The sequence below is a fragment of the Eulemur rufifrons genome, chromosome 9 (assembly GCF_041146395.1).
Source record: "Eulemur rufifrons isolate Redbay chromosome 9, OSU_ERuf_1, whole genome shotgun sequence".
NCBI lineage: Eukaryota > Metazoa > Chordata > Mammalia > Primates > Lemuridae > Eulemur > Eulemur rufifrons.
The window spans coordinates 51,083,931-51,108,213 of record NC_090991.1 but is presented as its reverse complement, the minus strand read 5'-3'; the positions used below and the strand labels follow the sequence as shown (position 1 = coordinate 51,108,213).

General features: G+C 57.5%; 1 protein-coding gene across 5 annotated transcripts; it reads right to left on the bottom strand.

Moving 5' to 3' along the window:
• Positions 1-892: 892 nt before the first annotated feature.
• Positions 893-23,936, bottom strand: TMEM94 (transmembrane protein 94). 5 transcript variants are annotated; one of them, XM_069482839.1, is made up of 31 exons: positions 23,840-23,936; positions 14,258-14,377; positions 13,826-13,953; positions 13,051-13,187; positions 11,431-11,633; positions 10,977-11,128; positions 10,496-10,598; positions 10,213-10,299; positions 9,834-9,950; positions 9,423-9,479; positions 8,993-9,097; positions 8,677-8,841; positions 8,231-8,440; positions 7,422-7,737; positions 6,921-7,094; positions 6,419-6,521; positions 6,082-6,299; positions 5,114-5,295; positions 4,890-5,028; positions 4,540-4,655; positions 4,295-4,394; positions 3,885-3,993; positions 3,481-3,670; positions 3,104-3,181; positions 2,723-2,808; positions 2,381-2,462; positions 1,882-2,030; positions 1,688-1,782; positions 1,487-1,580; positions 1,123-1,293; positions 893-969 (listed from the first exon to the last, which is right to left on the bottom strand). In XM_069482839.1, exons 1-31 carry the CDS (start codon positions 23,861-23,863, stop codon positions 897-899), a joined length of 4,083 nt encoding a protein of 1,360 aa, XP_069338940.1. In that variant the 5' UTR covers positions 23,864-23,936; the 3' UTR covers positions 893-896. The 5 variants fall into 5 exon arrangements, with proteins under 5 accessions (XP_069338940.1, XP_069338944.1, XP_069338945.1 ...); XM_069482843.1 differs by having other exon boundaries at positions 8,689-8,841; XM_069482844.1 differs by having other exon boundaries at positions 8,279-8,440; positions 8,689-8,841.
• Positions 23,937-24,283: the final 347 nt, after the last annotated feature.

Sequence of the window (24,283 nt, the reverse complement as noted above, 5' to 3'; positions counted from 1 at the left end):
GGTCTCGCCTAAGCCAGATCCAAGGGGCACTTGCCCATGTGGAGGAGGAAGGCCTAGGCCCTCCCCTCCTCGCCTTTGGTGCTTCCCTCGCTGGCCGCAGCCTTGAGTGGGTGGACCCCTTAGTGGCTGCCTCATGGACCAGCCACAGGTTTTTCTTAAGCCATTTACAAGTTTTAATACAAACCAGTCTACATTCATTCCTAAAAGGCTCATTTCCAGTAGAAAATATACACCAGTAGAAACTGCTCACAGGAGAACTGGGGCAGGGGCTGAGGAGACCTGGGCCGGATTGCCCAAGACCGACTCATGCCAGCTCGAGCCAGGCACAGGAAGAGGCTCCAGGGCAAGGTGGGGACCTTGCTCCATCTTCAGGTGCAGGCATGAGACTCTCCCCCAGCAGGAGGGGGGGCACTCAGGGCCACCTCCAGGCCCCTGCCCCCAGGAGATGGCACCACCACCCCTGCCCACAACAGCCGGCCTTGACATGTTCACATCTATGGCCGTTGCCATCGCACGTCCACAAAAGGTTGGCTTCAAGGCCGTGCCCACAGACCCAAGAATAGAGGGCACTAGGTTAGGGGACCCTGAAGGGGGGCAGCCCACAGGTGAGGGGGTCTAGAGCCCCTTACCAAGCGCCTGAGGTCATACATTCAAGAGTGGCCCTGGCGAGGCCCAGGGGAGAGCTGGAACTGGCGGAGGCTGCCCAGCTCAGCTTCTCCACAGTGAGCCCGGAGGTCAGGAAGACAGCGCGGTCTGACACTGGGAGCTGGGCTTCCAGTGCCACAGGGTGCAAGAGCAAACCCACAAACATTCATGTTACCAACTCCCCAGACTCAGAAATGGGTCTGGCTTTAGCCCCAGGGACCAGGGCAACTATGGTCACCGCAGCCAGTGGTTCAGAAGGGAGAGTTCATGCCCAGCTTGGTTTCAAACTGCAGCTTCTGTCGCTTCTGGTATCGGACGCGGACCCTGGTGGGGCAGGAGATTAAAGTACAGGCTGGTAAAGACCCTTAGATGAGGGGCCAGGGCAGGATGCCAGAGGAGCAGGGAGATGTTGACAAGGGGATGACAAGTTTAGAGAACACTCTGAGCACAGAGGGAGGTGACCTGCTGGCAGCTCACCGAATCTCATGCAGCTTTACGATCTCATTGGTGACCACCACGAGGACCAGGGACAGACAACCCAGGAGCCAGGTCAGCAGGGGCACATCCTCCAGGGCAAAGTGGATGCGGCTGTCCCTGTGCGTCCACAGCTGCAGGTCCACGGCTGTCTGGACCACCTGACCCAGCAGCCTAGGGGAGGAGGTGGCAGCCCTCTGTGAACCCCAAGTCTTCTTGCTTCCTTCCCTGCTCTCCTCACTACCACGGTAGCTCAAGGAGGGCACAGTTAAACCTCTGGCCCCCATCCCACCCTGCAATCCTAGCCCTGCGGTCGCCCCTCTCCTCCCCCACCCCCACGCCACCCCCTCCACCAAGTGATACTCACACCACAGGCACCGTCATGGCCCACCAGAGGTTGGTCAAGGGGCTCTTTCTCCACAGGGGCTTGGTGCGATGCACGTGGGTGATGGAAATGAAGACTGGGGGAAGTGGGTGATGAAGGGGTCAGACTTCGCACCGGTCCAAGGCCTCCCCTGCCCTTGGGGGCCGTCCCCACCTAACAGCATCAGCCTCGGGGGCCCCTCACCAGTGTGCAGGACAATCAGGGCAGCGGTGAGCTTCTGAGCTGACAGGAGCCCGTTGGCAAAGTCCTCAAACCAGGCTGGAGCCCTTTCATCGTTGCTGCCAAAGCAAGGGGTGGGCTCAGCCCCTCTGGGGCCACAGGGAAGTGGGCTGGGGAGGGGCCGGGGGGGTAGGCGGATCCCTGGGCATGGGCCCCACCTGGGCAGCATGATGGAGGAGCAGCTGGTGAGGTTGCGGGTTCGGGAGCTGTCGCAGAAGCTCTGCAGTGTGAAGCCAAAGCAGATGAGGCAGGAGCTGATGGTGAGGCTGAACTTGAGCAGGAAGCAGAGCAGGAAGTAGTGCTGGGTCTGCAGGAGAAGGGAGGCCAGGCACTCCTGTGGCCGATGGCCCCTCTGCCACCGCCCCTGGCTTTTTCACATGTTCCACAGGTTCTTAGTAAATGGTCAGGCCTGGGGGATAAGGATCTTGTGCCCCCAGCCAGGGTCTTTCTCACTCTGTCCCTACCACCTCCTCTTTGATCTGGGGTAAGACCAGAAACCAAGTGCTGACTTTCCAGTTCTGATGGAATCTCCCTTCCAATCTCTCCAGAGAGCTCTTCCAGGTCAGGCCCTCTCCCCTGCCCCCAAGCCCCAGCCCCTGTGTACACACTCCAGTTCCTCCGTGAGAGGCCCAGGCTCATGGGGTCTGCTTTGCTTACCTTCTTGGGAATGGATTGAAGGTTTTTTCCTGTTGCCATCGACATGATGGAGCTATGGGGGGGTTTCCCCAGCAGAGAAATGCTGAAAAGCAGAGATTGGGTCACAGGGGCGGTGACTGTGATCCTTTGTCCTGCAATTCTCATGTGGGAGCCTTTAGGGAGTCGTGGGAATTAGGTCAGGTCTGGTGAGGGATGGCACACGACAAAGGGGAGGTCCCTCAATGCATCCTGGATCAGAGAAGGTGAACCCTGAGCAGTTCCTCCAGAACCCAGGGCTCTTGGGGAGGAATAGGGACATCCTGACCTGCTGCCTGGGCACAGAGGGGCTGTGTGGCCTCTCACCTGAGCAGAGGGTAGCAAAAGCAGGACAGCCACAGGATGTCAGTGGTGCTTAGGAGTGGTGGCAGCTGGACTAGGCAAGAAAGGAACTAGGCCAGAAAAGAAGCCCAGAACCACAGTTAGATTCTGGCAAATGAGGCCCTAGGATCCCCAGGGCCACCTTGCCCTGTGCCCACACAGATGCCCACATCCTGCCCAAGAGGAGCTGGGGCTGCGGGGGAACACTATTCTGCCAGTGGGGTCACCTTGAAAAGACCAGGAGGTTCACAGAGGCTCAGGGGGCCCTTGGTGGTGCTGTTCCCCTAGCCTCCCTCCTCAGATCCTCAACTGGCCCCGAGCGAAGGAGTGGTGGGAGAGGTAATGCCTGTGCTGGCCACACCTCACCTGGATGACCACGAGCGTCAGCTGGCACTGCAGCAGGAAGAGGAAGCACTTACGGATGCCATAGGTGGCGTGCCGAGCCTAGGGACCAAGAGGGACAGATTATAGCCTAGGCCTGCCTGGTCTCCCTCAGGCCTGCAGCTGGCAAACTTCATCCGGGAGCCAGATGTCCTAGACACTCGCTCGAAGACAGAGCAGAGGAGATTAAACTGCCCAGGACAGCTTTGCTCGGAGGGTGGGGCCCGAGTGGGGCGGGGCCTGAGCGGGGGTGGGGTGGGGCCTGAGTGGGGGGCAGCAGCTCCTGCACAGCTACTCCCACCCAGGTTCCCCCAGCAGGCCCTGCAGCCCCTCCCCTCCCCCTCCCCTGGCCAGGCCCCCACCTGCTCGATGAGCCGGATGACACTGATGGTCTCCTCTTGGCGAAAGGTCAGGGAGCAGGCCAGGCTGTTGAGCTGCCCTGACAGCTGCAGGGGAGAAAGGCCATCCGAGGCCTGGGCCATGCTGGTGCTGGTGGCGTAGCCAAAGGTCTCCCAGGAGCAACGGGATGGGTACAGGGGGTCCAGGGCAATGCTGCTCAGGGTAGGAGAAAGCATACCCATCAACTGCATTCTGCAGAGACCGCATCCCCCACAGGACTCAGCACCCGGTCCCTCTTCCACCATGCCCCAGTGCCTTGGTCCAGCCAGGGCAAAATCAGCCATAGGATCCGCCCCCAGCCCCATGCAGGCCCAGCAGGGTCTGGGAGGTAGAGGCTGGCCCGCAGGCTCTAGTGTGCCCCCCTGACCTGATGTCGCTCTGGAGGAAGAGGCAGCTATTCCGCAGATTGGCAGAGCTGCCCAGGCAGCAGGTCACCTCCCCATACTCCTGCATGATCTTTATCATCTCACACATGGCTGAAGGGGCAGGACAGGATGGCACAGAGTCAGGCAGGAAGGGCCCCCTTGTGGGTGCTGGGCAGGAGGCAATGGGAAGCGGGCCCCTCTTTGGAACAACCCCACCCCAGCAACGGGATCATATGGACATTGTCACTTCTGACCCCTCTAGAATGAGCACACCCATGGCACCAGCCCCAAGATTCCCCAGCTGATCCCAGCCTGGGCTCCTCTACACCTTGCACAGGAAACCTGCACCCCTCCAGAGCCCAAAGGGTGCCCAGGACCAGGCTGCCTGAGTGCCCGCGGCTGCAGCACTCACTCTCAGGGGTACAGTCAGTGAAGAGGGGCACCAGCAGGGGCACGTTGTCAATGTTCTGCAGGTGGGGCCGCACCTGGTGGATGCCCCGGGGCAGCTTGGCCTGGAGAAAGCAGAGATGCCAGGGGCCTCAGGATGGGAGCAGGATCCCTCCCCTTCAATTGCCTGCCCCTTCTCCGGCCCTTCCCTCCCCTGGACCAGCTGAGGGACCACTGTAGGGACATATGGGACATATCCCGCCTTCATACCCGGTTGCAGTCCTCCAGGAAGCTAGGGATGTCGCTATCCGTAGGCTGGAAGCTGATGAGGTCTGAGTGACCCTCCTCTTCCATGAGGAGGAGCCCTTCTGCATCTTCTCGGGACACTGTAGGGACAAAAGCCTGTCCCTCACCTTGGGGCCAGCCTTCTGGGGGCCCTTCCTTGCCCTACAGATGGTACAGAACTTCCTGCCTCCGGGTCTTTGCTCCTTCCCTGCTGCTTGCTGTTACCCGCAGAGACATCAGAATCATTTTCCAAGGGAATGTGCTTATCAGGAGGGATCTATGGAGGCTCTTCCTGCTCCCACCCCCACTGCCCCACCCCAAGCCTTCATCCTCACCCTGATTCAGGTCATCATGCAGGGAGCCTGCATGGCTGGGGCTGGAGGGGGGGATCTCGGAGCCAGGCATATCCCCATTGGGCGTGAGGGAGATGTGGCAGTTCCAGCCTGTCTCCAGGCCCATCTTTTCTGCAAACACCTATGAAAGGTAACGGCAATGAACAGAAGGGCCCAAAAGCCCCTGGAAAAAGGGTCAGTGTGGCAGAGGGGGTGGCTCTCTCCACCTTGCTTTTGAGCTCGTCCTCCAAAGAGAAGTAGACGAAGCGGATGCAGGCATTGACCAGCCCGTCAATGAGGCGCACGATGTCCAGCCGGGCCTGGTACTGGGAGGACACCATGCCCATGAAGATCTGGCCGCTGAGGGCCTGCATGCAGTCTTCCTTCTCCAGCACCTCCCCGATCCCTTCTTCAGGCAGGCACAAGGCACAAAGCCCGGCCAGGACACCCGGGTCCCAGTCAGGATACCCAGGAACAAGCAGATTCCAGGAGGCAGCCCAGGGCCACACACACACAGATGCCACACCCAAATCAATGAGCACGCAGGCCCCAGGGGACCACACACAGCCACGCACCCACACAGCCAAGACACACAAAGGAGCCAACAGACACAGGAGGAGAAAAGACAATGAAAGGTACTCATCAGTCAGGTGGCATCCTGAGGAGCCAGACAGAGCATGGCCACAGCTCCTGCCCAGCCCTGCTCCAGAGCTAGGGGACTGGCCCTGCCCTCGGCAACTGCTTCAATCATGGTCTCTTGGGTTTAAAAGACCTTGTAAGTGTGCATGTTTGGCAGGGGGTAGGAGGTGGGGGTGGAGCTTCTGGGTCCCTCCGTTCCAGCAGGGTTTGTGACCTGGTCTGGTGTCTGATGCTAATAAAGTTAATGCTCTACAAATTTGTGTGCTTTACAATTCCCTGTGAAAGCACTTTATGTATATTACCCCACCTGAGCATCACAATCAATCTGTGAGAAGGGCGGGGTGAGCACCTGTTTGTTTATGGGCAAGGAAACTAAGGGACCCCTCACCTCAGTGGATGCAGAGTGCCATGGCTGGCATCCCAGGCCAGTGCTGTGAGCCCACCGCACCCTTTGCTGCAGTGGGTGCCATGGCCCTCTGGAAGCCTTCCCTGCTCCTGGGACCCCAGCCCTTGGGAGCCCCAGCTCTGGCCCCACTTGGATGGACACATGAAGTACCGTCAGAGCTCCAGCTGTTGCGGCGGGTGTTCTGCTTGATGGGGACGGTGCTGGGCAGCTCACACAGAGTGAAGATGCTGCTCTGGCCGGGCAGCTGTACCAGCTCAATGCACTTGCCATTGAGCTGAGAGGACAGGGCACAGTTCATGGGCTTGTAGGCGAAGGCAGAGCAATAACCAGACAGGCAGGCTCGCTGGTAGAAATCCAGCACTTTCTTTCTGCCAGGGAAGTGGGAAGAAGTGAGGTGAGTGGTCCCGGGAGCACCTATGCCTGTGAGGACAGGCAGACCAGCTGACTGCTCACTGCTCATGCCGCTGGCAAGCGCTTCCTCGCTCACCTGTCGGAACCTGAGAGAGGGTAGATGTCAGCTCCATCCCAGAAGTCTGTGCAGGCCTCCAAGACCACGTCGGCCGTGCCATGGGACAGCATCTGTTCTGTGCCTGGGGCAGGGAGTGGGCAGTAAAGAAAAAGGTCAAACCATGAGTGTCCCAGACTAACCCCCGCCCCTCACTCTGACCTAACAGGCAGCACATTGCCATCCTGGGGAGGGGTGCTAGGGGGCCCCTGACGGAGGAGGGACCTCCTAGGGCCTCATGATAGCAAGTCTCTAGGGAACAGCCCTGGGCTTCTAATGCAGACACTGTACTTCCCATCCTTCGGCCACCACCACCCCATCCCTGGTCCCCAAGTCCAATCCCTGCCACACTGGAAGACTCAGGAAGCAGTCTACTGTCCATCTGCCTAGTCCTCCCTAGGAGGAAAGGACAGGGCAGGGCAGAGCTCCCCTGCCAAGCTTGGGAAGGTCAGGCCTGACACTGGCCAGGACATGTGGGGCTCACTGGTGGTGGTATCCTTGATGAAGAGGCTGATCATGTGGCTGAGGGGAGGACGCCGCTTGGTGACACAGGAGAGTCGCCCCAGCGAGGTCTCCTTCACCATCTCAGCGCTGGGGAGACGGTACAGTGCCAGGTGGTTCTCCTGCTTGAAGAGCTCCTTGGCCCCAGGAGTGAAGCCTACAGGGCAAGGGACAGGAACTGAGGGCCTCTGGGAAGAAGCTCACACCACCTCCCCCTCCCCGGGCTCAGACAGAATCCAGCCAGTCTGGCTGTTTCATTCCACCTTTTCATCCCAACAATCAGTTCTCTCTCCAATCAGGAAGCTCTGTCACACATAGCGGTGTCTGATTAAAGGGGACCATCAGAAGCTAAGGGAGCAGACGGTGCTCATGACAAGCGAATGCCATGCTGGGTCCTTTAGGCCCTGTTAGGAGTCAGTGCTGGCCCTCTTCTATGAGGCCAGCGGCCACCCCAGCTGGCCACGCCCTACCGCAGGGGCCTTACCAATGAGGCGGGCAAGCTCGCAGAGCCCCCAGGGCACGTGCACAGGCAGCACGGCACTATGGCTCTCCTGCAGGGCGATGTTGCACAGGTGGTCTGAGAACCGACACAGGCGCTCGGTGACACTGGCGTTACACAAGTTCAGCAGCACGTTGAGGCCCAGGGGCTTGAGGGAGGTGAGGTGCAGCTGCCAGTTGGAGTCATCAAACTGAATGCAGGAGGGGTTCTGCTGGTCCTGGGACAGGCTCAGCATCTCCAGGTGATAGTCGCACACAAAGTCCTCCGCCTCGTAGGGGTCGCCCTCCATCCCAGGCTGGGGCTGGAGGAAACGTGTGGGGGAAGGGGAGCCTTAGACCAGGCCGGGTGTGGGGGATGCAGCCTCCCAAGGTTAGGGGAGGGCTCCTGCCCCTGAAGGGTGCACCCTTCCCAGGAGAAAGTGCCCGCTGCCACTCTCCCACCCCTCCCCAAATCCTCTTCCTGTCCTTCTTGGGCTCCTGTCTGCTTCGAGGATCTATGCCCAATGACACAGCCAGGACAGAAAAAGAGGGATGGCCAGACCAAGGAGGAAATAATAAGAGATCTTTTTCTGCCAGGGAACATATATAAGAGGGAGCCAACAGCCTTGTGTTTAGAAGGTTCTACTCAGGAGACCAGGGACCATTAGTGGGAACTGGAAGGTGGGGTCCAGCTGGCAAAGTCTGGGGGCTCTGGGATGGAGGGTGGGGACTTCTGTGCTCTTTGTTTGGCAGGGGAGAGCCAGGAGGGCTTGTCACTGAAGAGGGGATTGCTGCACTCTGCCCCTCTCCTCTCACCTTGCTGGGCTCTTCTTCCCCGCCCTCAGTGTCCCTGCTGAAGCTCACATTGGAGCCAGAGGGGTGTTTGCTGCGGCCATGCCCCTTGTGGTGAGAATAGGGCTCGGGGGCCTTGGGACCATCGCCAGGCCAGTCACCACGCTCCTGCTCATTGGAAAGGTGTAGGGTGTTGCTCAGGGAGCCAGCCAGGAGGGCATCTCGTTCACGGGGCTGGGGAGAATAAGGAGCACAGATCTAGCACTGGGGCCCAGGGGCTCCAGGCATCAGGACGGCGGGCGGTTCTAGGTCCCCTCATTGCCTGGTCCTGTGGCTTCACCTTACCTGCTCAGAGGCAGATCCTAAGGGTGCCTGAACCCGCCTTCTCCCTCCTAAACCTCACCCTCCCTGGCCAGGCTCCAAGGCTAAACAGCCTGGCCCAGAGTTGGGCCCATGGGAGCCGGCCATACCTCCTCCTCTACCTCGGGATGGCAGAAGGAGCGGGTGGACAGGTCATCCGTTAGGTCCTCGTGGCTGCTGTGAGGGGGCTCCACCTTCCCACTGAAGAACAGCACAGTCTCTGGGCTGGGGTTTGGCCAGGAGAGGATCCCCTGTTTGTCTACACAGCACAGGACCTGCAGGGAGAGAGGGTGGGATTGGAAAGGGGGCTTAGCATTAGCCCAACCTGCCCAGGGGCCACCCAAGTGGCAGATGGACAAGCCAGACCTGGGCAGACAGCAGGCTTGGGGAGACAGGATGCCTCCTCCCCACAGGGGCCACCCTCACCGTTACAGAGCCCAAGCTGTGCAGCAGGCTGGAACTGTGGCTCAGAGTTGGCGACGTCCCCTGGATCACCCTTAGGAAGTGGCCCCAAATGCAGCGTAACATTTCCTAGTAGGAGAGAGAAAGTCTGCAAGGCCATCTGGGGCTCAGCCTTATTTCCCTGGAGATGGCCTATAGGGCAAAAAGTGGGAAAAGTCCAGGGGAGCGCCAGGAAGTTGGGGTGCAGAGGTATCTGTCTGGGACAGGACACCGACGCGTTACGGGAATAGGCCTGGGTTATGTTCATATGCAACAGGTAGACATGGGGGCTCCAGAAGCCCAGTCGGAGGCTTGAAGGTCATAACCAAAAGAGTCCCAGTTCCAGAAAGGGCATGTGGGAGCCCAGGGGTATGGTTCCAGGGCCTGGGGCAGAATCCATCCTGGGTCAGTGTACCTGGGAGGAGACAGCTTCTGTATAGCTGCTGAGCGTGTCCTCTGAGAACTTGGCCAGCTGCACAGAGAAAGAGGGTCCAGGCCTCAGTGAGGAAAAACCATCTTTACACAGACCTCCAAGCTCGCAGGGCAGGGGCCCCCACCCCAGCGAGGCCCCCAACCCCTTTGGTGAAGGGCACTGGGCAGTCCTGACTTCCTGTCTGGTGAGAGCCCGGATGGATGTTCACCCACACCCAGGACCTGGCCTGGAGACTATTCTGGAACGGGGAGGGCTGGAACCCTTGGAGAGCTGCCCAGGGCCTACCAGCATGCTGAGCCCAAGGTGAGGCTGGACTTCTGCCCTGTCCTCTGGCACAGCCAGCTCCCTCTTAATGTTCCTGCCACTTCTCCCAGACGCCTTGGAACCACCTACCAGGGAGCTGGGCGAGGCTTTGCTCATCTGGGCCAGGACTCGGGCCTCTCCACAGGCGGTTGCCAGAACCCAAAGGACTGGGAAGAGTAGGGGGAGGATGGGCAAGACACCATTCACCTGGGAAAGAAGGGACCACGTGGAGACTCCCGAGAGCTCCAGGCCTCGGGTGGGGGGAAAGGGCTGCCCCCTGGCCCTGTGGCCATTCCCTGGGCAGGAAAGGACAGCTGTCCAGGGGGCAGGAAGGGAAGGAGGCATTCTTAAGCTGCAGCCTGAGGGGACCTCTGGGCCGCAGAGAGGGATGGACAGTCAGGGCACCATGAGGGGACCCAGCCCCATGAGACGGAGAAAAGCACAACAGAAAGGAAAGGGCAGTGCTTGCCTGCAGCTGGAGCAGGGTGTACTGCCAGGAAGTGATCCCAGGGGCACTGAACATGAAGCGCAGGGCATTGGTGACAAGGAAGCCGGCCTGATGGGAACAGGAGAGGCAGCCTTGACCTCTGCCCTCAAGAGGGACCAGGTGCTAGAGCTCCCTTTCCTTTGCCTCTCACATGGACTGGCTCACTCTGGGACCCTCTGCTTCACCCACATGCTCACCTGAGTGTGGCCCTGGGTCCCCCACATCTGGCCCTCTCCCCTGCCCCGCACGGCCCTGCCTCACGCACCAGGACCACGGGCACGGCGTAGTGCAGCATCACTGACTGCACTGTGAACCTCTCGTTGTCCAGGGCAGTGACTGGGCGGGACAGGGCCATGTCCAGGCACCATCTGCAGAAAGAGCCGACCCTCAGCCTCGCTCAGCAGACAGGCCAGAAACCCACACCTGGGGGGATTCTGGGCCCCTCAGTTGGACGGTGCTTCACTGAGCACCTGGAGTCCTGCAATCCGTATTCTGCCCCAGCCCTGGCCACCTGGTGCCTGGGGAGAGGGGCCTGTGGCTGCCTCCAGAGCTGCCCCCTCAGAGTTCAAATGGGAGAGGGCACCACCCGGTCTAAAAATTCTCACCAGGGGCTGGGAGAGGAGCCAAGGAGATGCCTACTCTCAAGGGGACCTCTGATGAATGAGGCTCCTTCCTGGGCAACCCCATCCCCCCCCTCCAGGGAGGCACCAGGGAGAGGACAGGAGGAGGCAGGGTGGCACCCCTACCTGATGTTGTCAATCACAGGGGTCTCAAGGACTCGGAAGAGCCGGTGCTGCTGGGGGTTCTGTGGCCCTTTCTTCACTTCTCCCCGGGGCGAAGGGGGTGGGGAGAAAGGGGGGAAGAGGTCTCCCGGCTCCAAGACAATGTGCTCATCATCCTGCCAGCGGTGGGGGGAGGGCAATGAGCAGTGCCTGTGGGAGGCCACACTTCCCAGACCATCCAGCTAAGTAGAGACATCTCCTGGGGTTAGGACCCACCAGTTAGCCAGAGTCCACTGGGGTGGGGCCTGCGGCACTGGACTCTTAGCATGAAAAATGCCGTTGCAGCTCTGCTCTAAGAGCCTCTGCCAAGAAGCCTGTGAGCTGGCCAGGCAGCTTCAGCATGAAGCTCCAGGACCCCCCACCGCTGCCTGTGGATGCTCCCATAGCATCTCCAGGGAAGGAGAAAGCCTCGGGCTACCTTGATCCCCCTCAGAGAAGCGAATGATTCCTGGCCAGGCCTCAGAGCTATGATGTCTCCTTCTACCAACAGGCTAACTGGCAGGTTGACCAGGTGTCCATCTCTGTAGGCCCAGTGCAGGGACCAGGACGGTGCAAAGGGCATGTGGAGGTCTGGATACATGGCGCTCGGCCACTTGATCTCCTTGCCATCCCTGAGGGCATCTGATGAGAATAGGAAAAGGGAAACAACCTTCTCACCCACACTCTGCACCCCAGGCAGACCCAGCACACACCTGCCTGCTTAGCTTCCTCTCCTAGAAAACCTGCATCAACCCGCTCCACTGGTTCCAACACCCCCCTCACCCAAGCCACCTCCCCTAGAAGGCCCTGCCCAGCCACTCCAGCCTGGGCACCTCCACATCCTCTGGGCACGTGAAGCTCCTATTCTCTGTACCTCCATCCCTTTCAAAATCATGTCACAAACATTGCTAAGGGCCTATCAGGGGGTACAAGGTGGAGACAACACAGTCCCTGCCCTCAAGGAGCTACCACTTGGTGGAGGAGATGAGACACATGGGCAGATAACTCCAAACACATGCTAAGGGTGTTAACAAAGCTCTCAGTGCTGACAGAGTAAGAAGAGGGAGCAAACCCATCTGCTGGGGCCATCAGAGACAGCTTCCTGGGAGAGGAAGCATTTGGGATGGGCCTTGAAGAACAGGTGAGACTTTGTCAGTTGGAAACAAGTTAAGGAGAAGCTTCCCAGGTGGGGAACAGGGGGCCAAAGGCACAGAGGAAGGTCAGTGTACATGAGGATGAGGACAAGCTGCTCAGGAAGGTCGGAGCCTGTGGCAGAGTTTCTGAGAAGCCACGCTGGCGTGTGGATAGCTTCTATGAGCAAGAGGGAGCCACTGATGGTTCTTAAGCAAGAGACTAAGCTCCAGAGGGCACAGCCCATCATTCTCGGTCACCGCTGCACTCCCCGTGCCTGGCACACGGTTGCGATGAACCATTTCAGAATGAGTGAACAGACTCTCACATAGCATCTCAATGTCCACGGCCCAGCACTGCTAGAGAAAGGTCTCATGAGCAGAGGCTGCTTCCCTCACAACACCACGTGCCCCTGGAAAGCAAGAGCCAGTCTCTCAAAAGAGCCTAAGTAACCCTTAATCCATAGCCCGGCTTCATAAACACAGGCTGAACAGAAAGATGAGCAGAAATCTGACTCTGAGCAATTCCCTTCCCCTTTGGAACTGGTCTGCTCCATCTTGGGTTCCTGGCCCCCTGCCCCACCCCAATTCCTGCAGGCACCTCAGACTCCTCGGGTCACCTGTCCACCTTCCCACCTCCCCCTGCAGAGTACACCAGGCAAGACAGACTGTCCTCCTGACAGAAGAGTGGGTCTTCTCTGTTGGTCTCCCCACATGAGCCAGCCCGTGAGCCCGTGTGCCATCAGCCTTCCTGCCTGCCCAGCTCTCTGCCTGGGTGCCCTGGATGGTGCAGGCGGGCATCCTTCTAACTCTCCTAGTGACAAGTGCCCCCTCTGTGCTGAGCACAAGAGGGGAGCCATTGGGGCTGTGACATGCACAAGGCATCTTTCCCCACTCCCCACCCCCCACAGGCCTGCCCTTGGCCTCACCTTGGATTTGGTCAATGATCCCTCGGAGCCTCCGCTCGACCTCCCGACGCTTGAGCCGATCTTGCCGCCCGATGAGGACAAGGTTGAGAAGCAGCAAGAGGAACAACGCAGAGGCGTTCACCAGCTCCACCCCGAGGCTGGTGGCAAGAGGGTGTACTAATGGGGAGAGGGGCTCTCCACCCAGCCAGCCCGCAGGGCCCGAGACCCCCCACCTTCCTATCCCAGTCCCTTCTAAAAAGACAGCCTCATTCTGAGAGCTGGTGGCCTCTAGCCCCAGTTAAGGAACTGAGGAGATTCTTTTTTTTTTTTTTTTTTTTTTTTTTTTTTTTTGTTGAGACAGAGTCTCACTCTGTTGCCCAGGCTAGAGTGAGTGCCGTGGCGTCAGCTTAGCTCACAGCAACCTCAAACTCCTGGGCTCAAGCGATCCTACTGCCTCAGCCTCCCGAGTAAGCTGGGACTACAGGCATGCGCCACTATGCCCGGCTAATTTTTTCTATATAGATTTTTAGGTGTCCATATAATGTCTTTCTATTTTTAGTAGAGACGGGGTCTCGCTCAGGCTGGTCTCGAACTCCTGACCTTGAGCAATCCACCCGCCTCGGCCTCCCAGAGTGCTAGGATTACAGGCGTGAGCCACCGCGCCCGGCCATGAGGAGATTCTTATACCACCCAGGAGCCTACTGTGGGAGCAGCTTGGGGGCAGCAGCCCTTCTCAGGCCTTGGAGGCAGGATGAGGACGGCTGGAGAGGCCGGGGAGCAGCTGGGGGCTGCTTACCTCCCGGCCGGCTGGCCCCCGTAGCAGCCCAGCAGCAGCAGCACGGCCAGCAGCATGAGCGAGGCCCCGGGCCAGTGGAAACAGGAGCAGCGGTTACTGTGGTGTAGGAAGCTGCTTCTCCACACCTCCTGGGGAGGGACGGGGGGCGGGGAGTGAGAGCCCCAGCCCACTGGAATCTGGCCGTCACCACCGGCCGGTGGCTGCCTTGGTCCCCTCCCTTTGACCTCACTGGGGTCCTGACCGTTGGGCTCCTGCAGCGAGTGGAGTCAGGACATACTCTGAGAGGAGACCCCAACTTCTTTTTGATTTTTCATGATGTCTCGGTTGGGTCACACCACCCGGGCTGACAGGGCATGTCAGAGCCCTGAGGAGGGGCCTCCCACGTGTCTCTGCCATCAGCAGGGCCCTGGCTGCCCCATGCAGAAGCTTCACCTTCCACGTCAGACGCTTCTTCCGCTCTTTGAGGCGTCCTTCCAGCACCGCCTCCAGCTGCTCCTTCAGGATGCTGAGGGCCTTCCTGGTGGACAGGCCCAGGGCCACGGGGGGCTCGCCCTGCAGGTAAGCAGGAGGTGCTCAGCGGCTCCCTGGGGGCCCCAGGTCACTGCCAAGATGGGCCTGTCCATCACAGGTTGGGCCCGGCCTCTCCCCAGGCCCTGCCTTCCTCCTGGGTCCTCCACCAGCTCTTGCCCCTCAGGGTATAACCACATCCACATTGCCACCAAATTACAAAGCAATCAAGTGCACGCATGGCCAAGTTAAAAAACGAAACAAAAACAAACAAAAACCACATCTTCCTATAGTCAGTGTTCCCCAACTTGCCTTCCACTCAGCTCTCAGCCCACTGCCATGGGGGTTCCCTGCCCTACTCACACGACCTCCCAATTTATCTCAGGGGCCAGTCTTTTAGGTTATGTGTGGACCAGAAAAAGAAAAAAAAAAAAATCCATATATATATATGGGTTTTTTTTTTTTAATCAGGAGAAGGAAACTAACATAGAGATGCTAGTTTTTCATCGTTCTAAGAAAGACATTAAGAAAAAAACCCTGCCATCTTCTATCACCACCATTTCATGAGAGAGGATATCATAACACTGAAATATTCAGAAAGACATAATGTCAGAAAGAAGACAGCTGTTCCCAGGGCAGGACCATGCGGCAGCTACACCACATTCTCGTCTCACCAAGGATGGTGGAGCGTCGCATGGACAGGGTGGTCCCAGACGACACAGGGACTGACCACATTACCTTAGGCAACCCCCTGGCAGCATCCCCTTGCTGAGACCCGCCATTCCTGGGCTTCTCTCCTGCTTTCTCCTTCTCTGGCTCTGGCTGTTCTTTCTCTCCGTCTACCCCACAGTCCGTCCTAGGAGATCTTGCCAAGTTTTGTACGTTGCCGGGGCCTCATCCACACTCAAAGCTTCACCCCCCCCACCAATAAGCTTACAACTCCTCAGTTTTACCTCGAGCCTGATCACTACCCCGAATATAGACCCATCTCCTGAACAGTTTCACAGCTGCTTCCCAGGGACCTAGGAGTCAACATGCCCCCAAAGCCCAGACTCACCCCCTGGCCCTCGGTGACAGAGTCACCTCTCCTCCCATAGTTACCATCTCATCCAGTAGCCTCTGAAATATTCCAGACTCTGGCCTTACGCTCACCCTGACTCCACCCCCTAGTCTCTGCCTTTTCCAAACCCACTGCAACACCACAGCCAGAATAAGTGCACGCCTGACCCACTGACCCCTTTACCTTTAAAATCAAGTCCAGACTCCTGTGCGTGCTCTGGAAGGCCCTTTAGGGCCCACCAACCTCTCAGCCTCCTTCCCTGCTAGCCCTTCCGCACGCAGAGCTCCTCCAGCTCACGTTCAAATACCTTGATGTATTTCCTAGCCAAGAACGCACGCCCCACCCTACACAACTCTCGCTTCTCCTTCAAGACTCAACTCAAACACCACCTCCTCTGGGACGTTTTCCCGAAACCCAGGGCTGCCCTTCAGGGGGAGGTTTGTATTCCGATGCAGCCTGGGCAACTTGGCTCGCAGCCACATGTTACGGAATCGTAATCATAGATTTACATGTCTGGCTCTCCCACTAGACTGCACGTTCCTTGAAAACAGGTACCTAATTCTTCCCTCTCCACCCCACCCCCCCATCCAACTGCTAAGACAGTGCCCAGCACACACAGGCTTAGTGAATATTTGCTGAATGAATGAATGAATGAATGCATAAGTGAATGCGCAAGGAGCTTCACTAATCCCAAGGAAGCAGCAACAGGAACGACACCGCCGAAGCATTCACCAGCTTAATCAGGGATTCACCTTACTCTGGAATTGTCAACCCAAAATCTGTACCAGAAACATCTGGAGCTTTTAAAAATGTGTATGTATAGACCCCATGCCAAACCTACAGGATCAAAACTTCTGGAGGTGAAGCAGATCCCAGGCTAGTCTGATGCACAGTCCCCCGGCCCTGGAGCCCTGGGACAAAGCATAGCCCCGCCAGACAGTGCCTGAAGGAGGCGTGGGTCACTCCTCGGGGCATCTGAAGAGCATCACTGTGAGCTTCCATCAGGAAAAGCTCCTGAGCAAGAGGAGCGGATCCCTAGACCTGAGGCACCAAGAAAGGGATTGGGGTTATCTCCTGAGGAGTCCTGACCAAGTGCCATGTGCCGGCGACGCCCTAGCTGGCATGACTCACTGCCCTCCCTTCCTGCTCCCATGGCCCACAGCTCCGCCTCCCCAAGGTCCTGCATGGGCTGTGCCCCTGACATGCTGGACTCCTCTTCCCTCCCTGTCTCCACACACAGGCCCCTCCTCGGCGACTTAGCCTCGGCCTTTGCAGGACACACATCCCACGACTACAGGCTGCTGGGCCTGAAGGGCCCATTCCCCCACCGCCTGGCATGGTGGGGGGTGCCTGAGTGGAGCCCCAAATGTGGCCTGCTGCTGCCAACCTCCTCAGCATGCGGGGCGGCCCCAAGACTTCCCAGCAGCTACGCCTAAACCTCACCTAATCCTCGCTCTCCACAGTGGCTTTGGGAGATTTAGAAGATAAGAGCTGCTTCTCCTCAGAGGGGATAAACTGGTTATTTCAGCTCAGGAAGAAATGGCCCTCCAGGCAGGGGCCCGCACCCCAGCATGGGTAAATACTGTACTCCAAAGCTCCCACCTCCCTTCAGCAAGGATCCTGGGGCCTCCCCGGGAGGCCATGATCCAGGACAAATGAATGCCAGGTAACACTAAGGTTTGTACCCTGTCTTTTTGAGTTCCTGACATGGAAGGAAAGAAAGCTTCAGGGAGGGTTATAAGAGAGGAAGATAAACAGGAAGAAGATACCACAAGCCTCTGTCTAGGGAGCTGGGCCAGATGATTGATACCCGTTCCTCCCACCCAAGGAAGAATAGGAGGCACAGTGGCTGCACGTAGGTGGGGTGAGGAGCCCGGGCCCCCAGCGCCTCCCCCTCACCACTGCCCCTTCTCCCTCAGGCTCGGCCCTCCAAGCTTCCTCGCATCCACAGCACGGGCTGTGAGTGTTCCCAGGATGGACGTGCCCGGGCCAGGCCTCCAGACATGCTGAAGTGAGCAAACACACTGGAGGCAGAGGAGCTGGCCTACAGAGGGGGAAGGCTGCTCACCCAAGAGACGGGAACCAGAGGGAGAAAGAAAGGAAGGTCGGGCTGCAGGATTACCTGGCAAGCTGTTACACCTGGAATGAGGACCACGCTCAGGAGGGCAGAAAAAAGGCTAGCAGGAGCAGCCAGGGAGGTACGCTCCTCTAGCCAGGACTGTAGACCATGGACACTCATTGATTCCCATGGGCTGCACAGTGGTTGTCCCGACACCTGCTGCCTCATTCCAGGCAGCTCTGAGCCCCAGACCTCATCACCCCACCCAGCCATCATCCGCTGTCTGCCCCCAGGTACCTAGAAGCTGCACTCCGCTCCTCTCCAGGTGTGGGAGGTAGGGCCGGAGGGTGGCAGATGCTCCCAGGGCAGGGCGCCTGCAGTCCTGTCTGCGTACATCTGCCCCCGCATGTTGTGTCTGGCCAGGGGCACCAACTCCAGACTGGCAATTAAAGATGGCACAGCAGAGGAAAATAAGCCATTCCGTAATTACATGCCGCCTGAAGGAAGCGCCTGCCCGCACAGGCCAGCCCTGCGGTGAGGACACGGCCTTCCGGACCGGCCTGCTCTCTGCAGCCTTCATCTGAGCTTATCCAACTGTCAAGGCTGTTCCCCTCATCCCACCCCAGCAGGGGGGCCCGAGTTAGGGGCCCAGTCTCTGTTTTCTCTCATTGCGCCTCAGCTTTCCCCACACGACAGAAGAGCCAAAGCTCAGGAACTTGGTGGAAGATCTTTATACTTTCTGAGGGAAATTCAGAATGGGCTGGTGGGTGAGTAGGCTCTGCCAGCCCTTCCCAAAGCATGGAGCTAGGCTGGTACCCAGTGTGCCTGGGCACCAGTAGCCGGGCTGTAGCAAGGGAAAAGCTGTGTTTCTAATTATCTGAGAAATAAGAACCCAAGTTGACACACTCAATCTGAGGGCCACTTTCTTGCCTACTGAGACCAAGAATGGTGAGGAAGAATCTGACCTGGCCTGAAGTAGCCAAAGGTAACAAGAGATTCTCCCAGCTTCCCAGATGCTGAGAACTCCCACCTCACCCCCCTGCCAGGCAAGGAGCAAGGTCTCCACACCAGAGGGGAGGGGGGGAGGACCTGCCTCTCAAATTACACTGAGGCTTTTCAGGCAGAAGCAACCCCATTCCACTGTTTTCACTGCTCAGGCTCAACCGGAGTAAGAGGAGAGAATAACTCGGCTCTAAGGACTCAAGAGAGGCTGGCAGCAAATGCCCATGATGAGCTGGGCTTGCTCTCTGTTCTGTCATCAAAGCGGGGCGCTGGCAGGGTGCGGGGATTTGCGGGAATGACAGGATGGTGAAAGAACTCTATCTGTCAAATCAGATCAGAAGCACAAGGAATCTGCCACTGAACAGGACCAGCTCTCAAGGTCCAAAGCTGAGCATCTGGAGAGTCTAAGGAGCCTTTCGAGAGCCGACACACCTGAGCTCTCCTGCGCTCACTTTGGTCCAGTTTCTCAGGTGACCCAGAGCCAGAAGCCCCCACGCCCCAGCCCCTGCCCTTTCAGAGCTCAGTTCTCTCGGCACAGGGCACAGCGGCTGTTTTCCTTCCTACTCCAGCTGTTTCAGGAGCAACAGAATCAAGTTCCCCAAGGCTCAGGTAGCCAGGTTATGAGTTTAGACCTTGACCTTAGGCCTTGACAACAGCAAATAACCACTAATTAGAACGGGCTGGAGCCTGGCCCCTTCCCTAAGTCCCCATTGTCATAGCTTTCTTGGTCAATATGGGGGGGAGGGGACACAAAACTGAACACCACACAATGCCTGCATCACTGAAGCAGAGATTTGGCCACTGTGTAGTCTCCTGAGTTTGGACAGACACAGGCAGACTCTGCAGCCAGGAAAATCAGAGCCACAAGCAGAGATGCTTCCTCCTCTTCCTCACTCTTCCGGGCTCACAGTGACTCAAGCACTTTTATCCAGCTTCTCCCCTACCTCCTGCAGTCACCAGGACTTAAGAAGAAATCATCCCAGCCCTGGTGGCTCTGTCTCAGTTACCCATGTGGTCTAGCAAAAAAAGTCCCCTCACTGGCCCAGAGGAAGTTGGCATGCAGGCCCCGAGCTTCTGTCACCTGTGCATGGAGACCTGAGTCCTAGCATGCCTTGGCAGGATGCCCCCTGGGAGGCCTGGAGCCAGTCCTGCTCTGGGTGACTCGGGCGACTGGCTGGCAGCTCCCCAGACACACTGGCTTGCTAGCTCTTGTTCCCAGTCTCCTCGCAAGGTCTTGGCTACCTCACGCTCATTCAGGCAGCCTCCGGTGCTGCACTGTCTTCCGGACTCTCATGGCAACCGCTAACCCAAAGATTCCCGCACAATGCAGGGAACACAGCATGTTTAAGAGAAATGCAAAAGCCACACCAGCATACTCACTTTGTTTCGTTTGCCCTGATGGGGCATCCATAGCTCTGCCTGCTTAAAGAGCATGAGCCAGAGCCTGGGCCAACGGGTCAGCTACCGTAAGTTCCAACACCACCCTCAAAGGGGGGTGGGGAGAGAGAGGCAAAGAAAAGAGAGAGAGAGAGAGAGAGAGAGAGAATCAGAGAAGAGAAAAAAGGAGGGCAGAGAGCTGGAGAGCGTGCGAGCGAGGAGCCGGGTGCTGCGGAGACTCAGGCGCAGCAGAGCGGAGCTTCAATCTGCTGATTAATTCAGCCTATTTCCAGTCACGCTGCCGACCCAGGGAGGGAAGAGGAGGAGGCAGCAGAGCTGGAAGGGCGGGAGGGAGAGAGAAGGAGGGAGGGAGAGGAGGGTTGAGAGGAGAAAGTTTGTCTGATGCTCTGCCAGATGTCCAGGAGCTTGGCCTGCTCCTCAGAGGAAGACACTGCAGGGTGAGCCGAGGGGCGGTGTGCAGCCAGGTTACCGACAGATGCACAGACGGATGGATGGACAGACGGAGGAGAAACTGCCCTCAGCCCAGAGCCCTGGCGGCAATTGCCTGTATCGAGGAGCACCCTGGGGTACTTTTCAGGCTGCCTGTCCTTTGTCCCCAATCACTAGGCCAGGTTAGGAGCCCCAGTGTGGGTGAGCCCATCATCCACGAGAGCCCCCCCAAATCACTCAGAGACTCACCAGCATGGAGCCTGGCCAACAATAGCTCTTTCCAAAGTTAGAGTACAGGAAGGAGAGGAGAGGGGCCTTGTGGGTTATTAATAGCAGCACATCCTGAGCAGAGGGGAAAGACCAGCCACCGAGAAAACTTGAGGAAGACTTCTAGGAGGGCAGACCAGAGGCCAGGAAGCTGGAGGAAGGACGAATCCAGTGGGAGAAGGAAGAGCCTGTTGTTGACACCTTCCTGCCAGGTGGTGTGGGGACCCCAAGAGCCACTAATCCATGTACGTGAAGAGCTCAGCCAGCAGCTGATGAACTCCCACTGTGGTTAGACACACCAGCCCAAGCACTGCTGGGACTGCAAGGCTGCCTGGGGACATCCAGGCCCCTTGTCTCCCAGTCAACGAGGAGGCCAGTGACCTGGGACTCCTGCCTCAGCACTCCCTGAAGCTTCAAGCAGAGCTGCAGCATGTCGTGGCTCCGGAAGCACTGCTCTGGGACCCCAAGTTTGACATACAGGAAGCTCTCAGCACAGGCACCCTGGGTGAAGGAGGGGCTAAGGCATCGGGAGTGGAAGGGACACTTCTCTGCCTGTGGCCATCCTCAGGATGGTGCTACAAACCCCGAGGGAGACGAAACAGCCTAACAGGTCCCCTAGCTGGAAAGCACAAGCTGGAGCCTGAGCATGTTTCTCCAGGGCCATCCGTTTCCTAGACGACACCATCTAGAGCTGTAGGGAAGGGAAGAACGAGCCTCAGCAGCCCAAGCAGCCTCTCCCCTCCCCCTTCACTAGCGCCCTGTGAGGCCCCCAAACAGAGGAGCCAGAGTGAGAACAGAAAGGAGGGGCCGGGCAGTCCAGAGGTTAAGGGCAGGAAGTCTCCATGGGGAGCAGGAAAGGCCGAGGGCAGGGTCGGCTTCCCTGCCAGCCACTGTGAGGATGTTCAGAGGAAAAAAACTCCTTTCTGTCCCTGTCTCCTGCTCTCAGAGGCACTGCTCCGGTGGGAACCACAAGCCAGCAAACACTGTCCCTTCTGTATGACAGGCCCTAGCAAGGACAGTAGGTAGGCGCTAACCCAGGTGTTGTGCAGGGCCCTCAGTGTAGCCCTCTCCCCATAACATCCCCCTCCTACACTGCCCACATCAGTGACTGGAGAGGGGAGCCCTGGATCTATGCAGCACGAACCCGGACCAGCAGTGCTCCAGCATGTCCACCGTGGGCCGAAGACGGGGAGGAAAGGCTTGACGGAGAGACTGAGAACTGGTAGAGAAGGGAGCGGGGGAGCAAAGACTCATCCAGCAAGAGCCAATCTGCTCCTGGGCTAAGCCAGGGGACAACAGACCATCTTACCATCAATTACCACCATGCTCACTCCTCCCAATCCCACTCTTCCGCGACATCTTCTGGCTGTCCTGGGCCACAGGGATCATCTTTAGAAGCCTATTTATACAACTCTCAAATTACCTCAGGTAAAAACCCCATTAGATCCTTCTACTCAACAGCTTGAATACCCATTCCTCTGCTACACCATACGCCTCTCCAAGCCAGGGGCTGCCTTCCCAGTGCCTAGGCTCTACCAGCCCAAAGTCAGCATTCCACAGTGTGGCTGATGACGATGGTGATGATGCTTTCTAGTCCGGGACTCATCTATTCAGACAGAGGAGGAGGACAAAGACAAATCCTCCAGGAAAAATGGCCCGAGAGTTCTCAAGTTTTCTCCCTCAGGTTCAAGAGAGAAGTCAGCCCCCTCGATCACGGAACTTTGTTACCCCAACACACTAGGCACTAGTGTTCAGTGGTTCTGGATGGAACCAGAGGACAATATCATCCTCTCTTTTGAGGGCACTCAGCCTCACCGAGGCAGGCCACCACATTGCACAACATCAGAGCCTCTGGGGGCATGCTCCCTGAAACTGAGCAGTGCATGGCACTCGTGGCTATACTCAATAGCCTTCCACCCAGGCTGGGAGAGAGGCAGGTGTAGCTTTCCCTCTGTGCCGATCACTGCTAGGGTGGACACCTGCAAAGCAGCAAAATGTGGCTGTGAACAGGAGGCTGAATGCACCTGCTTCAAGTTCAAGTCCAGAAATCTGTTGCACAGCTGGTCCAGAGGCACAGGAAGCCTGGAGCTGAATAGGCAGCAGTCAGCCAGGTGCCACCAGAGGTCCAGGGAGTGGACCCATAGCTCTCTCTCCAGACCTCCCCAAGATCTCTTTGGCAGGAAGATCACTGTCCAGAAATTCAAGTTCATAAATATTTACTAAGCCTTTGCTACGTGCCAGGCTCTGTGCTGGGAGCTAGGGATATTGAGATAAAAAGTAGAAGAGATGAATTATTTAAACAGAGTAGTGAGTACAATGGTGGAAGTACTATAAATGCTGAAAGGAAGGACCTCTGGAGGGGAAGGAGGACTTATCTGGAGAAAATGATGCCTAAACCAGTCTTGAAGAAAGAGCAGAAGTAGTTTGCCAGGGAAAAGAGTGGGGAGCATTCTAGAGGTAACAGCCTAAACACAGTGTGTGCCCCCAAACTCTGAAGCATTCAAATTTACTAGTGCTAGAGTCAGGGCAGGAGGCTCAGGATGCCTGATCCACGGCAGGAGCAGGATGATGGAGGGCTTCACACACACTAAAGGTTTAGTAGGTGGCATGGAGCCACTGACCAGTCTTGTGTCAGCCATATAGAGGCTGGTGAGCACAGACAGAGAGATCTATTAGAAGGGTGTGACAGAAGCCAGGCAAGAGACAAAGGACTTCCTTTAGGGCAGTCTTTTGTCATAGGAAAGGAGTATTGTGATTGACAAAATTACTTCCATCCCAAGACGGTATACACGGAGGCTGGGCCAGATCAGGCTGAGAGAAAGCTGATCTTACAGCCGGCGTGGGCCGCAGGCTGCTCACCACCAGCTGATCAGGCAACTGTGTCTGGAGCCTCACTGGGAAGCTCTTCCCTAACCACAGAGAGGGTGCCCAATAGTACTCGACATGGCCCAGCTTAGCTCTAGCAAAGACCAAACAAACTAAATTACACACCCCTGGGCAAGAAGTGGAAGACTGGCTCGGAGCCAACCCAAACCAGAAACCCTGTGCCCATGCAGTTGTGTTAACTCATCCACCTTCATCGTTTATTCAAAGCTTCCTGAGTCTGTACTTTCCAGCTGAGCAATATTACCTTCTCAGAGGAGGTCACAGTCACATACCCAAGCCTCAGAGCCACACCTCCTCTCCCATGTTTGGCTTAAAGCCCCCAACGAAGAACCTCCCAGGCAACACAGGGAGGGTCCAACAGAGACACACAGACAATACCCATAAGGGTGAACAGAATATGGCCTACCAGATGCTTCTCCTTCAGGTCCATGAGCCCAGAGTACTGCAGGCATGCCCAGATGAATGTGGTCACCCCCAAAAGGAAGGCTCCTCCCCAACATGTACAAACCCTAATGAGTCTGTCACAGTCACAGCATCTGAGGAGAAAAGAAGAAAGAAATCATCTAAACCCAGGTTGCTAGGACAGGCGGCTACTGTGAAACACAACATCATCTAAATAACAGAGTGGTTACGTGGAAAAGAACTGGGCCCCCTTACCATTGGCACCCAGGCCAGTCCTGTCAGTAGCAGAGCTTCCCCCAAGCGGTCAGCCTGGGATGAATTCTACTCTCTGAGGCCAGGAAGGAGAGGGCCATGGAGGGGATTATGGAGGGTGAAAACTTTCTTCTCTTTGTTTTTGTTTTTTGAGACAGAGTCTCACTCTGTTGCCCAGGCTAAAGTGCAGTGGTAT

Coding starts and splice junctions, on each gene's coding strand:
- TMEM94 (XM_069482840.1), bottom strand. CDS start 19,887: ATGCTCTTTAAGCAGGCAGAGCTATGGATGCCCCATCAGGGCAAACGA. Junction 3,994..4,294: donor CACTGACTGTACCCCTGAGA/GTGAGTGCTGCA, acceptor CTGCCCCTTCAG/CCATGTGTGAGATGATAAAG. Junction 2,031..2,380: donor TTCAATCCATTCCCAAGAAG/GTAAGCAAAGCA, acceptor CTTCTCCTGCAG/ACCCAGCACTACTTCCTGCT.